The sequence below is a fragment of the Littorina saxatilis genome, linkage group LG8, assembly GCF_037325665.1.
Source record: "Littorina saxatilis isolate snail1 linkage group LG8, US_GU_Lsax_2.0, whole genome shotgun sequence".
Taxonomy (NCBI): domain Eukaryota; kingdom Metazoa; phylum Mollusca; class Gastropoda; order Littorinimorpha; family Littorinidae; genus Littorina; species Littorina saxatilis.
In genome coordinates, this window is record NC_090252.1 from 62,592,436 (window position 1) to 62,605,468 (window position 13,033).

The 13,033-nt window shown below is 43.6% G+C and overlaps 2 protein-coding genes across 2 annotated transcripts in view; both read left to right on the top strand.

Annotated features, from left to right (window-relative positions):
• Positions 1-1,955, top strand: part of LOC138974061 (neuroblast differentiation-associated protein AHNAK-like) — an 18,552-nt gene extending 16,597 nt beyond the window's left edge. Inside the window, exon 8 of the mRNA XM_070346769.1 lies at positions 1-1,955. This exon is cut by the window's left edge and continues 1,504 nt beyond it. Coding sequence (XP_070202870.1) covers positions 1-1,955 — 1,955 coding nt within the window.
• Positions 1,899-9,198, top strand: LOC138974062 (proline-rich protein 2-like). The gene is made up of 4 exons (XM_070346770.1): positions 1,899-2,889; positions 5,801-6,045; positions 6,640-6,962; positions 9,034-9,198. Exons 1-4 carry the CDS (start codon positions 2,004-2,006, stop codon positions 9,050-9,052), a joined length of 1,473 nt encoding a protein of 490 aa, XP_070202871.1. The 5' UTR covers positions 1,899-2,003; the 3' UTR covers positions 9,053-9,198.
• The last annotated feature ends 3,835 nt before the right edge of the window (positions 9,199-13,033 follow it).

The window sequence follows — 13,033 nt, forward strand, 5'->3', positions numbered from 1 at the left end:
TGTCGCTAGTACTGCGTTTTCCAGTAGCGGACCTCCCCCAGTTTCTGCTTGATCTGACCCTGAAACTCCCTGACCTTGACTTTCCCGATCTACTGACCTCAATCGGGATGAAACTTCCCAAGGCAGATCTTCCTTCCTTTTTTGCTGATGTGTCTGCGAAATTTCCTGAAATCAATTTCCCAGATTTCCTGCTGTCTTTCGCTTTGAGGTTCCCTTTGCGAAGGCTGCCAAAGCTGCTTGCGGATCTGTCTGTGAAGCAGCCGGACTTGGATCTGCCGGACTTGGATCTGCCGGACTTGGATCTGCCGGACTTGGATCTGCCGGACTTGGATCTGCCGGACCTTCTGGCGTCCATCGCACTGGAGCTTCCCCGGGCAGACTTGCCCGATTTTCTGTCTGCTGTCAAGTTCCAGTTTCCGGACATCAATTTTCCTGATTTTCTGCTGAACCTGGAACTCAGGCTGCCTCTTCCTGACCTTCCCGACATCCTCTTCTACCTGTCCCAAAAGCTGCCTGACCTTGACTTCCCCAGTATTCTGACCTCAGTGTCCTTGAACGTCCCAAGAGCAGAGCTTCCGTCGTTCCTCTATGACATCTCCATGCAGTTTCCTGACTTTGACCTGTCTGACTTTCTCGCCACTTTCGCGCCAAAGCTGCCAACAGCTGACCTGCCCCAATTTCTGTTTGACCTTTCTCTGACCTTCCCTGACCTTGACCTGCCTGACCTACTGGGGTCTGTAACGCTCGGGCTGCCAGAGGTCGAACGGCCTTCGTTCATTGCTGATATTTCTCAGAAATTTCCAGATTTCGACTTACCAGACTTCCTAATGTCTTTGGCCCTACGTTTCCCGGTACCAGACCTCCCTCGGTTTCTCCTTGATTTGACTTTGAAATTTCCCGACTTCAGCCTCTCATATTTCCTCACATCTATTTCGTTGAAACTGCCAAAGTCAGAGCTTCCATCTTTCCTCGTCGATGTTTCTGGAAAGTTTCCAGACTTTGACCTTCCAAATTTCTTGCTGAACTTTGGGCTTCAGCTGCCTCCTTTGTCGCTTCCCAAACTGTTCGCAGATCTGTCGGCCAGCTTCCCAGACATTGACTTCCCTGGTCTCCTGTCCAGCATTGCATTCCAGCTGCCGTGGACAGAGGTGCCAGACTTTCTTGCTGATATAGCCTTGAAGTTCCCTGACCTTGATTTCCCCAGTTATTTCCTGTCATTTGCTTCAGAGTTCCCCGTTCCCAACCTGCCGCAAATTCTGCTCGATCTGTCCCTGAAGCTCCCCGACCTTGATATTCCCAGCATAGTGGATTCGCTGTCTGTTCAGATGCCTGAAGTGGAGCTGCCTTCCTTTTTGGAGGACCTGACGTTCAAGTTTCCCGACCTGAGTCTGCCTGATCTGCTTCTGGATGTTTCTCTGAAGCTGCCTAAAGCTGAGCTGAATCCGTTCCTGTGGGACATTTCCCTGCACTTCCCCGACCTGGACCTGCCCAGTCTCTTTATGTCCATCGCGCTCAAGCTGCCCAAAGCCAGGATTCCTCAGTTCGTGAAGAACATAAAGTCCGAGTTTCCTGACATTGACGTGGATGACTTGGTGGTTACAATCAAAACTCGCTTCCCGCAGCTAGACATCCAGCTTCCGCCAGCTGTCAAAACAACAACGCCTGAGCTGGCTAAAGAACCGGAACAACCAGTCCAAGAACCAAAACCTGTCCCACAACCTGCACCAGAACCAGTGAAGGAACCAGAACCAGCGAAGGAGCCAGAGCCTGTACCAGAACCAGAACCAGTCCAGGAACCAGAACCAGTTCCAGAGCCTGAGCAAGAAACAGTTAAGAAGCCAGAGCCTGCCTCACGGCCTGTCCCAGAACAAGAACCAGTCCAGAAACAAGAGCCAGTGCCAGAACCAGAACAAGTTGAGGAACCAAAACCAGATGAGAAACCAGGACCGGTTTAGGAGCTAGAGCCTGTGCCAAAACCAGAAACAGTTCAAGAGCCAGAGCCTATGCCTCAACCAGAACCACTACAGGAACCAGAGCCTGTTGCAGAACCAGAACCAGCACAGGAGACAGAAGCTGTACCAGAACCAAAAACAGTTCAGAAACCAAAGCCAGTTCAGAAACCAGAGCCTACACCAGCGCCGCAACCAGAACCAGTCCAGGAACAAGAGCCTGTTGCAGAACCAGAACCAGTACAGGAGCCAGAGCCTGTGCCAGAACCAGAACCAGTTCAGGGGCCAGAGCCTGTGCCCCAACCAGAACCAGTTCAGGAACCAGAGCCTGTGCTGGAACAAGAACCAGTTCAGGAGCCAGAGCCTGTGCCCCAACCAGAACCAGTTCAGGAGCCAGAGCCTATGCCAGAACAAGAACAAGTTCAAGAGCCAGATCCTGTGCCCCAACCAGAAACAGTTCAGGAGCCAGAGCCTGTGCCAGAACAAGAACCAGTTCCGGAGCAAAAGCCTGTGCCCCAACCAGAACCAGTTCAGGAGCCAGAGCCTGTGCCCCAACCAGAACCCGTTCAGGAACCAAAGCCTGTGCCAGAACCAGAACCAGTGCAAGAGCCAGAGCCTGTGCCAGAACAAGAACCAGTCCAGGAGCCAGAGCCTGTTGCAGAACCAGAACCAGTACAAAAACCAAAGCCAGTTCAGAAACCAGAACCAGTCCAGGAGCAAGAGCCTGTTGCAGAACCAAAACCAGTACAGAAGCAAAAACCTGTACCAGAACCCGTTCAAGAGCCAGAACCTGTACCAGAACCAGAACCAGTCCAGAAGCCAGAGCCCGTACCAGAACCAGTCCAGAAGCCAGAGCCCGTACCAGAACCAATCCAGGAACTAGAGCCTGTCGATGTTCAAGTCAAGGAGAAAGAGAAGCAACAAAAATCCAAGACAAAAGGTAAGGTTCCTCAAAATGTAAATAAAATGGATTTTTTGTTTGTGAACACTTATACTGAAGGCAGGAATGCACGATAGCACCGCAAAAGCACAAAACAAAAACAAAACCTTTTTATTGTATAGCCTGACGCAAACAAAAGATAAGATACGATCATTCTTTAAACTCGAGGTTAGTAAGGAGCAAAGCTAGTAGCGCTGCAGAGTGGTCAATTACACTAGCTCTATATATAACAGTATTAGAACATAACTGCAGAGTGGTCAATTACACTAGCTCTATATTACAGTATTAGAACATAACTGCAGAGTGGTCAATTACACTAGCTCTATATATAACAGTATTAGAACATAACTGCAGAGTGGTCAATTACACTAGCTCTATATATAACAGTATTAGAACATAACTGCAGAGTGGTCAATTACACTAGCTCTATATATAACAGTATTAGAACATAACTGCAGAGTGGTCAATTACACTAGCTCTATATATAACAGTATTAGAACATAACTGCAGAGTGGTCAATTACACTAGCTCTATATATAACAGTATTAGAACATAACTGCAGAGTGGTCAATTACACTAGCTCTATATATAACAGTATTAGAACATAACTGCAGAGTGGTCAATTACACTAGCTCTATATAACAGTATTAGAACATAACTGCAGAGTGGTCAATTACACTAGCTCTATATATAACAGTATTAGAACATAACTGCAGAGTGGTCAATTACACTAGATCTATATAACAGTATTAGAACATAACTGCAGAGTGGTCAATTACACTAGCTCTATATAACAGTATTAGAACATAACTGCAGAGTGGTCAATTACACTAGCTCTATATATAACAGTATTAGAACATAACTGCAGAGTGGTCAATTACACTAGCTCTATATATAACAGTATTAGAACATAACTGCAGAGTGGTCAATTACACTAGCTCTATATATAACAGTATTAGAACATAACTGCAGAGTGGTCAATTACACTAGCTCTATATATAACAGTATTAGAACATAACTGCAGAGTGGTCAAATACACTAGCTCTATATATAACAGTATTAGAACATAACTGCAGAGTGGTCAATTACACTAGCTCTATATATAACAGTATTAGAACATAACTGCAGAGTGGTCAAATACACTAGCTCTATATATAACAGTATTAGAACATAACTGCAGAGTGGTCAAATACACTAGCTCTATATATAACAGTATTAGAACATAACTGCAGAGTGGTCAAATACACTAGCTCTATATATAACAGTATTAGAACATAACTGCAGAGTGGTCAAATACACTAGCTCTATATATAACAGTATTAGAACATAACTGCAGAGTGGTCAAATACACTAGCTCTATATATAACAGTATTAGAACATAACTGCAGAGTGGTCAAATACACTAGCTCTATATATAACAGTATTAAAACATAACCTACAAGAAAATATTAAGATGGTTTCAGCAGATGAAATTATAAATAGATTGGTAATAATATTTTTTATTAGCTATGTACACGGCGCCATGGATAATAACGTCAGGACTCCCAAGCTTACATACTACAGCTAACTTTTATCTTTTCTATTTTGTTATTTTAATGTGGTGGGTTCAAGTGCTAGTCTTTCGGATGAGACGAAAAACCGAGGTCCCTTCGTGTACACTACATTGGGGTGTGCACGTTAAATATCCCACGATTGACAAAAGGGTCTTTCCTGGCAAAATTGTATAGGCATAGATAAAAATGTCCATCAAATACCCGTGGGACTTCGAATAAAGTAAAAAAAAAAAAATTCCATCTCACACGGCATTAAGTCTCAGGAAACATGAATACACGCATGCAGGAAAAAAAAATATGGGTAGCGCCGTATGTATGGCAGCTCGCTTTCCCCGGGGAGAAAGCAGCCCGAATTTCCATGAGGGTAACCTCACTGGACTGTAAATCTTATCCAATCCAATCCAAAGTGTTATCTGTTCCACTGTCTTACTTATTATGTGTGCCGAGCAATTAGAAACATTTCTGTGTCTCCCCAAAGTATTGTATTGTATTGTATTGTATTGCATTGTATTGTATTGTATTGTATTGTATTGTATTGTATTGTATTGTATTGTATTGTATTGTATTGTATTGTATTGTATTGTATTGTATTGTATTGTATTGTATTGTATTGTATTGTATTGTATTGTATTGTATTGTATTGTATTGTATTGTATTGTATTGTATTGTATTGTATTGTATTGTATCCGTTGCGTTGTATAGTATTGCTATACGTTTCATTGCACTGTAATCTTTGTTGATTCCATTCTATTGTATTGCATTACATCGCATTTCCTTATACGCTGGCGCGATTTTGGAGGAACACTGACTGTCTCGATCCGCGTAAAAGGTCATATTTTGGTGAAAAGTACCAATAACATTTATGTATCGATCGATTTGAGTTCTTTTTCCTTTTACTTTCTAAGATTGAACGCACACAAACATGCACTATTTTGTAGTCTCGGCTATCCGCCTACAAATGAGTTTTTGTTGGACTCTGACGTCACGTGGCTCAAAGAAGAAAAATCTAATGTTCAATCAATACATAGTATCTATATTGCAACGTATCGATTGAACACTGGATTTCCCTTCTTTGAGTCATGTGACACCAGAGGCCGACAAAACTTCGTATTTAGGCGGCCAGCCGCGAATAACAAAATAGTGCGTTCAATCATAAAAACTAAAAGGGATTCTAACCAGAATCGATCGATACATAAATGTTATGTGCATATTTTTACCAAAATAGGACATTTTACACAGATCTCGACAGTTATTGTTCACATGGACCGCGGAGGAACACTGTCTGTCTCGATCTATGTCAAATGTCATATTTTGGTCAAAAATACAAACTAACGTATATTGTATGTTTTCAACCACAGACGTGTGTCAGTGTGAAGCAAGAGGCGACCCTCACTACACAACGTTCGACGGGGCGCGTTATAACCTGAGGGCGGAGTGCAGCTACCTGATGGCCGCCTCTGCCGCCCCGGGCTGTGCCTTCAGCGTCCATGTCAAGAACCAGAGGGACCCCACATCACGCTACAAGAACAGGGCCTTCACCCGCTTCCTTGACGTCACTGTCGCTGGTGACGTCATCCGCTTGGACCAGGGCAGGGATGTTTATGTAAGTGGGGTTACCGTTAGGGTTGGGGTGGGGGTGTATGTGTGAGGGAGGGGTTGTGGGGGGAGGGGGAGTGTGTGTGTGTGTGGTTGTGTGTGTGTGGGGTGTGTGTGGGGGGTGGGTGTGTGTGTGGTTGTGTGGGGTGTGTGTGTGTGGGTGTGTGTGTGTGTGTGGTTGTGTGTGGGGGTGTGTGTATGTGTGTGGTTGTGTGTGTGTGGGGGGGGGTGGGGGCTGGTGGGGGTGTGTGGTTGTGTGTGTGTGTGGGGGGTGTATGTGGTTGCGTGTGTGTGTGTGTGTGTGTGAATGTGCGTGTGGTCACAAAGTCGTGTCATCAGTGTACTATGTTGGACCACTTTAGCCTCCTGGTCTGGCTTCTTTAGTTCCTCGACTAATCCAAACCTATACTGATGTTTTAAAATGGCCACACAAGCTAGATGTATTTAATTACACTGATGAATTATAGAACTCTAAGTGGAAGAAATAACACATTTAACAGAGACATTATAAAACGTCCTTCCTTGTAAGCGATGTTTCTTATAAGCGAGGTTTTAATAAGTGGGTTCGACTTTACAACGATATCACCGTGCTATTTTCCAGATTAACGGCAAAGCTACAGCAGTTCCCGCCAACACCGCAAACTATGACGTCACCGAGTCAGAAGACTTCGTCGTCGTGACAACCAAGTGTGGTGTGAGGGTGGAGTTCACCGGTGAGAAGGTGGCCAGAGTTATCGCCCCTGGAACCCTGTACGCCTCCTCTCTCAGCGGTCTGTGCGGTGACTGTAATGGCCGACGTCGCAACGACCTCCTGGTGCAAGGGAAGCCACTCAAAACGTTCAGCAGCAGGCGTACTGGGTTGCAGGCCTTTGCTCGCCAGTTCCTTGTACCGGATCTGACTGGCGTCAACAACAATGACCCCGAGTAAGTGACCGAGCCTTTTTTTCTTCTTTTTATATTTAGTCAAGTTTTGACTAAATATTTTAACATCGAGGGGGAATCGAAACGAGGGTCGTGGTGTATGTGCGTGTGTGTGTGTGTCTGTGTGTGTGTGTGTGTGTGTGTAGAGCGATTCAGACTAAACTACTGGACCGATCTTTATGAAATTTGACATGAGAGTTCCTGGGTATGAAATCCCCGAACGTTGTTTTCATTTTTTGGATAAATGTCTTTGATGACGTCATATCCGGCTTTTCGTGAAAGTTGAGGCGGCACTGTCACGCCCTCATTTTTCAACCAAATTGGTTGAAATTTTGGTCAAGTAATCTTCGACGAAGCCCGGACTTCGGTATTGCATTTCAGCTTGGTGGCTTAAAAATTAATTAATGACTTTGGTCATTAAAAATCTAAAAATTGTAAAAAAAAAAAAAAAAATGTATAAAACGATCCAAATTTACGTTTATCTTATTTTCCATCATTTGCTGATTCCAAAAACATATAAATATGTTATATTCGGATTAAAAACAAGCTCTGAAAATTAAATATATAAAAATTATTATCAAAATTAAATTGTCCAAATCAATTTAAAAACACTTTCATCTTATTCCTTGTCGGTTCCTGATTCCAAAAACATATAGATATGATATGTTTGAATTAAAAACACGCTCAGAAAGTTAAAACAAAGAGAGGTACAGAAAAGCGTGCTATCCTTCTTAGCGCAACTACTACCCCGCTCTTCTTGTCAATTTCACTGCCTTTGCCATGAGCGGTGGACTGACGATGCTACGAGTATACGGTCTTGCTGAAAAATGGCATTGCGTTCAGTTTCATTCTGTGAGTTCGACAGCTACTTGACTAAATATTGTATTTTCGCCTTACGCGACTTGTTTATATTTAGTCAAGTTTTGACTAAATATTTTAACATCGAGGGGGAATCGAAACGAGGGTCGTGGTGTATGTGCGTGCGTGCGTGCGTGTGTGTGTGTGTGTGTGTGTGTGTGTAGAGCGATTCAGACTAAACTACTGGACCGATCTTTATGAAATTTGACATGAGAGTTCAGGACTGGGTATGAAATCCCCGAACGTTTTTTTTATTTTTTCGATAAATGTCTTTGATGACGTCATATCCGGCTTTTCGTGAAAGTTGAGGCGGCACTGTCACGCCCTCATTTTTCAACCAAATTGGTTCAAATTTTGGTCAAGTATTCTTCGACAAAGCCCGGGGTTCGGTATTGCATTTCAGCTTGGTGGCTTAAAAATTAATTAATGACTTTGGTCATTAAAAATCGGAAAATTGTAAAAAAAAATAAAAATGTATAAAACGATCCAAATTTACGTTTATTTTATTCTCCATCATTTGCTGATTCCAAAAACATATAAATATGTTATATTCGGATTAAAAACAAGCTCTGAAAATTAAATATATAAAAATTATTATCAAAATTAAATGTTCCAAATCAATTTAAAAACACTTTCATCTTATTCCTTGTCGGTTCCTGATTCCAAAAACATATAGATATGATATGTTTGGATTAAAAACACGCTCAGAAAGTTAAAACAAAGAGAGGTAAAGAAAAGCGTGCTATCCTTCTTAGCGCAACTACTACCCCGCTCTTCTTGTCAATTTCACTGCCTTTGCCATGAGCGGTGGACTGACGATGCTACGAGTATACGGTCTTGCTGAAAAATGGCAGCTACTTGACTAAATATTGTATTTTCGCCTTACGCGACTTGTTTTTCTGTTCACTTTTACGTGAGTGATCCAGCCTTTCTTTTCTTTCTTCTTTTATCTTGTTTCTGTTCATTTTACATTAGTCATTTTGTCAGTTTTAACGTAGACAGGGAATCGAGTTAACATAGACTGGGAATCGAGTTAACATAGACTGGGAATATTTAATTTAGAGAGAAAGAGAGAGAGAGAGAGAGAGAGAGAGAGAGAGAGAGAGAGAGAGAGAGAGAGAGAGAGACACACACAAAGACAGAGACAGAGAGAGACAGATGTGGAAGTAAGCGGCTTACCAAACTTGTAACCATTCGTCTGTTAAATGCATTTCAGATGTACGCCATCACAGTGACTGCCGCGGAGAGTGAAATAAAACGCTGAAGGAACAAGACGTCTACACACGTCAGAGACGTCATTGCTGACGACGACATATTATATTCGGCATTCGTCTGATGACGTTGGACACACTATCATCGGTATTGTAACGCCCAGTCCACCACGAAGGAACTGTTTATATGATTCACTGAACGTGACACAGTGACACACACACACACCAGGGCCGGACTAGGCTAAGAGGAGGGGGGGGGGGGGGGTTGCCAGTGGTGGTCCAGGGGGATGTTCCCCCTGGCGGCAGGGGCGGATCAGTTCATTTTATGGGGGGGGGGGGGGGGGGGGGTTCAAAAGTATATTGTGAAGAAAGTGCCTAGCTTGAAAAAAAGGATGCAAAATGGTGCAATCTGGTGCATTCTGAGGATGATCATTACCAGTTTCAGGCAGCAGATTTTGTCACTGAATAATACCCCAAAAATTGAAACTCAATGGAAAATAAAGAAATGCATACCTCATTCAATGTGTGTGTGTGTGTGTGTGTGTGTGTGTGTGTGAGTGTGTGTGTGTGTGTGTCTGTGTGTGTGTGTGTGTGTCTGTGTGTGTGTGTGTGTGTGTGTGTTCTTTGTTATTGTCTTGAGTAGTGTGTGTGTCTGTTTACATCTATGAGGAACAGAATCAGTTTCAAAAGTCAAGCACAATGTCCACATTATTCTCAGTCACGGTGTTGTCTGCTGCAGGACACATTTTCATTACCAGCCAAGACTGTTTACTGCAAGACTGTTGTTTACTCCTGTGGACAAACATAAAAGAAACATGCACATACACAGGCGTACACACAGGAATGCATGCGCGGGCACACACACACACACACACACACTGAAACACGTTCGACACGCACGCGCAGTCGACAAATAAGACTGATATTATGATTTCTGTGCCGCTAATGTCTGGACACGCCAGAAGTCTGTGTGTTGATCACTGTTAGCACCCTTACCCGCACTTTTCACTACATGTCAAAGCTGGTCCCCAAACTTGCTGTGTCCTATTTCTTAACGTTTTGAAACTGTGTGTTGATTCTTTATCAGATCAGAAAGCTATTTCCTGTCACGCCGAACAATCGTCAGAACGGTATGACGGCTTTCCAAACACCAAACAATTTCAATAGTCAATTGTGCCAAAAGGCCCACACGTTTTGTAAATGAATCGCACTGAATGCAAGCTAGCAAACTTAGAAACGACTCGCACTGCGCGCCAAACGTGTAACTTGACACGACCGCACTGCACTACACACCAGCGTGATATATATAGAGAGACATAGGAGTTAAGTTGTGAAAGAGAGAGAGAGAGAGAGAGAGAGAGAGAGAGAGAGAGAGAGAGAGAGAGAGAGAGAGAGAGAGATCTTCGAACATACTAAAATACTTCTTAATGTCTTATATAGTAGTATCCTATTCAGCCACTGTAACACACCTTATTAATAGACACGAGGTGTGAAATAACAATGGGGTGACCACACTCTTTTGGTGTGAACTAACAATGGGGTGACCACACTCTTTTGGTGTGAAATAACAATGGGGTGACCACACTCTTTTGGTGTGAAATAACAATGGGGTGACCACACTCTTTTGGTGTGAAATAACAATGGGGTGACCACACTCTTTTGGTGTGAAATAACAATGGGGTGACCACACTCTTTTGGTGTGAAATAACAATGGGGTGACCACACTCTTTTGGTGTGAAATAACAATGGCGTGACCACACTCTTTTGGTGTGAACTAACAATGGGGTGACCACACTCTTTTGGTGTGAACTAACAATGGCGTGACCACACTCTTTTGGTGTGAAATAACAATGGCGTGACCACACTCTTTTGGTGTGAACTAACAATGGGGTGACCACACTCTTTTGGTGTGAAATAACAATGGGGTGACCACACTCTTTTGGTGTGAAATAACAATGGGGTGACCACACTCTTTTGGTGTGAAATAACAATGGGGTGACCACACTCTTTTGGTGTGAACTAACAATGGGGTGACCACACTCTTTTGGTGTGAAATAACAATGGGGTGACCACACTCTCTTGGTGTGAAATAACAATGGGGTGACCACACTCTCTTGGTGTGAAATAACAATGGGGTGACCACACTCTCTTGGTGTGAAATAACAATGGGGTGACCACACTCTCTTGGTGTGAAATAACAATGGGGTGATCACACTCTCTTGGTGTGAAATAACAATGGGGTGACCTCACTCTTTTGGTGTGAAATAACAATGGGGTGACCACACTCTTTTGGTGTGAAATAACAATGGGGTGACCACACTCTTTTGGTGTGAAATAACAATGGGGTGACCACACTCTTTTGGTGTGAAATAACAATGGGGTGGCCACACTCTTTTGGTGTGAAATAACAATGGGGTGACCACACTCTTTTGGTGTGAAATAACAATGGGGTGACCACACTCTCTTGGTGTGAAATAACAATGGGGTGATCACACTCTCTTGGTGTGAAATAACAATGGGGTGACCACACTCTTTTGGTGTGAAATAACAATGGGGTGACCACACTCTTTTGGTCATCTTTTTTGTTCACTGACCTCTGTATTTAACGTTGGACATTCAAGTTCTTTACACTTCTTTTAGTTTCATCAATTCTTCCATATCGTCGCTGTAACTTACAAACATCGTGTCTCAATTTTTGAGGTTTCGGAATTAAAACAATAGTTAGCTCCCTTAGTTTTTTGCCCATGTGGTGAGAAAAGCTCGAATCTCCAGCTGCTTTTTAAAGTCAGAAATTGAGTGTAACAGATGTAGAAGTTATTAGCATTTGTGGTTTGTTTGTTTGTTGTAGTTGTTGTTTGGTTTTTTTTTGGGGGGAGGGGGTACTCTGTATAATTTGTTATGAATAGTACGGATTTTCTGCTGATTCTCACGACCCTGACTCACGACTCGCTGACCTCCCAGGGTTTTTGAATTGATTTCTATGTGTCGGGATCTCTGGTGTGGGGGGGTGGAATACACCTTTTTACATTGATCCATTTTAGGACCATTTTCCCGCGGTTTTGGGTGCAAGCCACATCACCACATTTTCTGTAAAAAAAAATTCGTACAAATTCGTCTGCTTAAGTTGAATCTTAACAAAAACGCTTTATTATTTAGCAACTTAACAGACACCCTGGCTGCACGCCGCTATGACAAATACAACGCTGACAGGTAAAGACCATACAATAGTGAATGTTCATTGCTGTTGTATCTCAGTCTCTTTGGGTGCCAGGCCAACGTTACACTGGAACCTCCCCCCCTCCCCCCACCCCTACCCGAATGAGTGCTACCCCGACTGCTTCCCCCTCGATCCGCAATTTCCCCCACCGTACATTTGCCCCCAAGTCTCTTGGGTCGTTAGTTACATATCTAAATGAGTGGGGTTTGTTCTCCATTATGCTTCCTGGTTAAAACACTCACACTCACGTCTGTATCTGGGGCGAAGCGTGTGTTGGGTGGGTGGGGGGGGGGGGGAGGTGGGCAGTTGGCCTACCGTAGTGCAGTTCTACCGTGGGGGGGGGGGGGGGTGGGGGTGGAGGGGGGATTAACCTACTACTCTTTGAGATCAGTGCTTGTTGCAGCGTTGAGCAACACGGTATTTGTCAGTTGACATTCAACAGAAACAGACTGCTAACGTCCCCAAATTCAGAATCAAATAACAAGATGTGTAGGTCATTGGTTAACGTCTCTGTCTCTCGCTCCCTCTGTCTTTCCCTCCCTCCGTCATGTGTAGGTCATTGGTTAACGTCTCTGTCTCTCCCTCCCTCCGTCTCTCCCTCGTTCTTTTCCCCGACTTCCATCCTTGTTGGTGAAGACAATGACCCATGACCTGTCACGTTGGTGAAGAGAATGACCCATGACCTGTGAATGTTGATACACGATAACCTCTTGTTTCAAGATGTCAAGCTCCATAAACCTGCTCCACTTTTCTTTTCACGTGTGTTACTCTTGTTCAATTACTCGCAC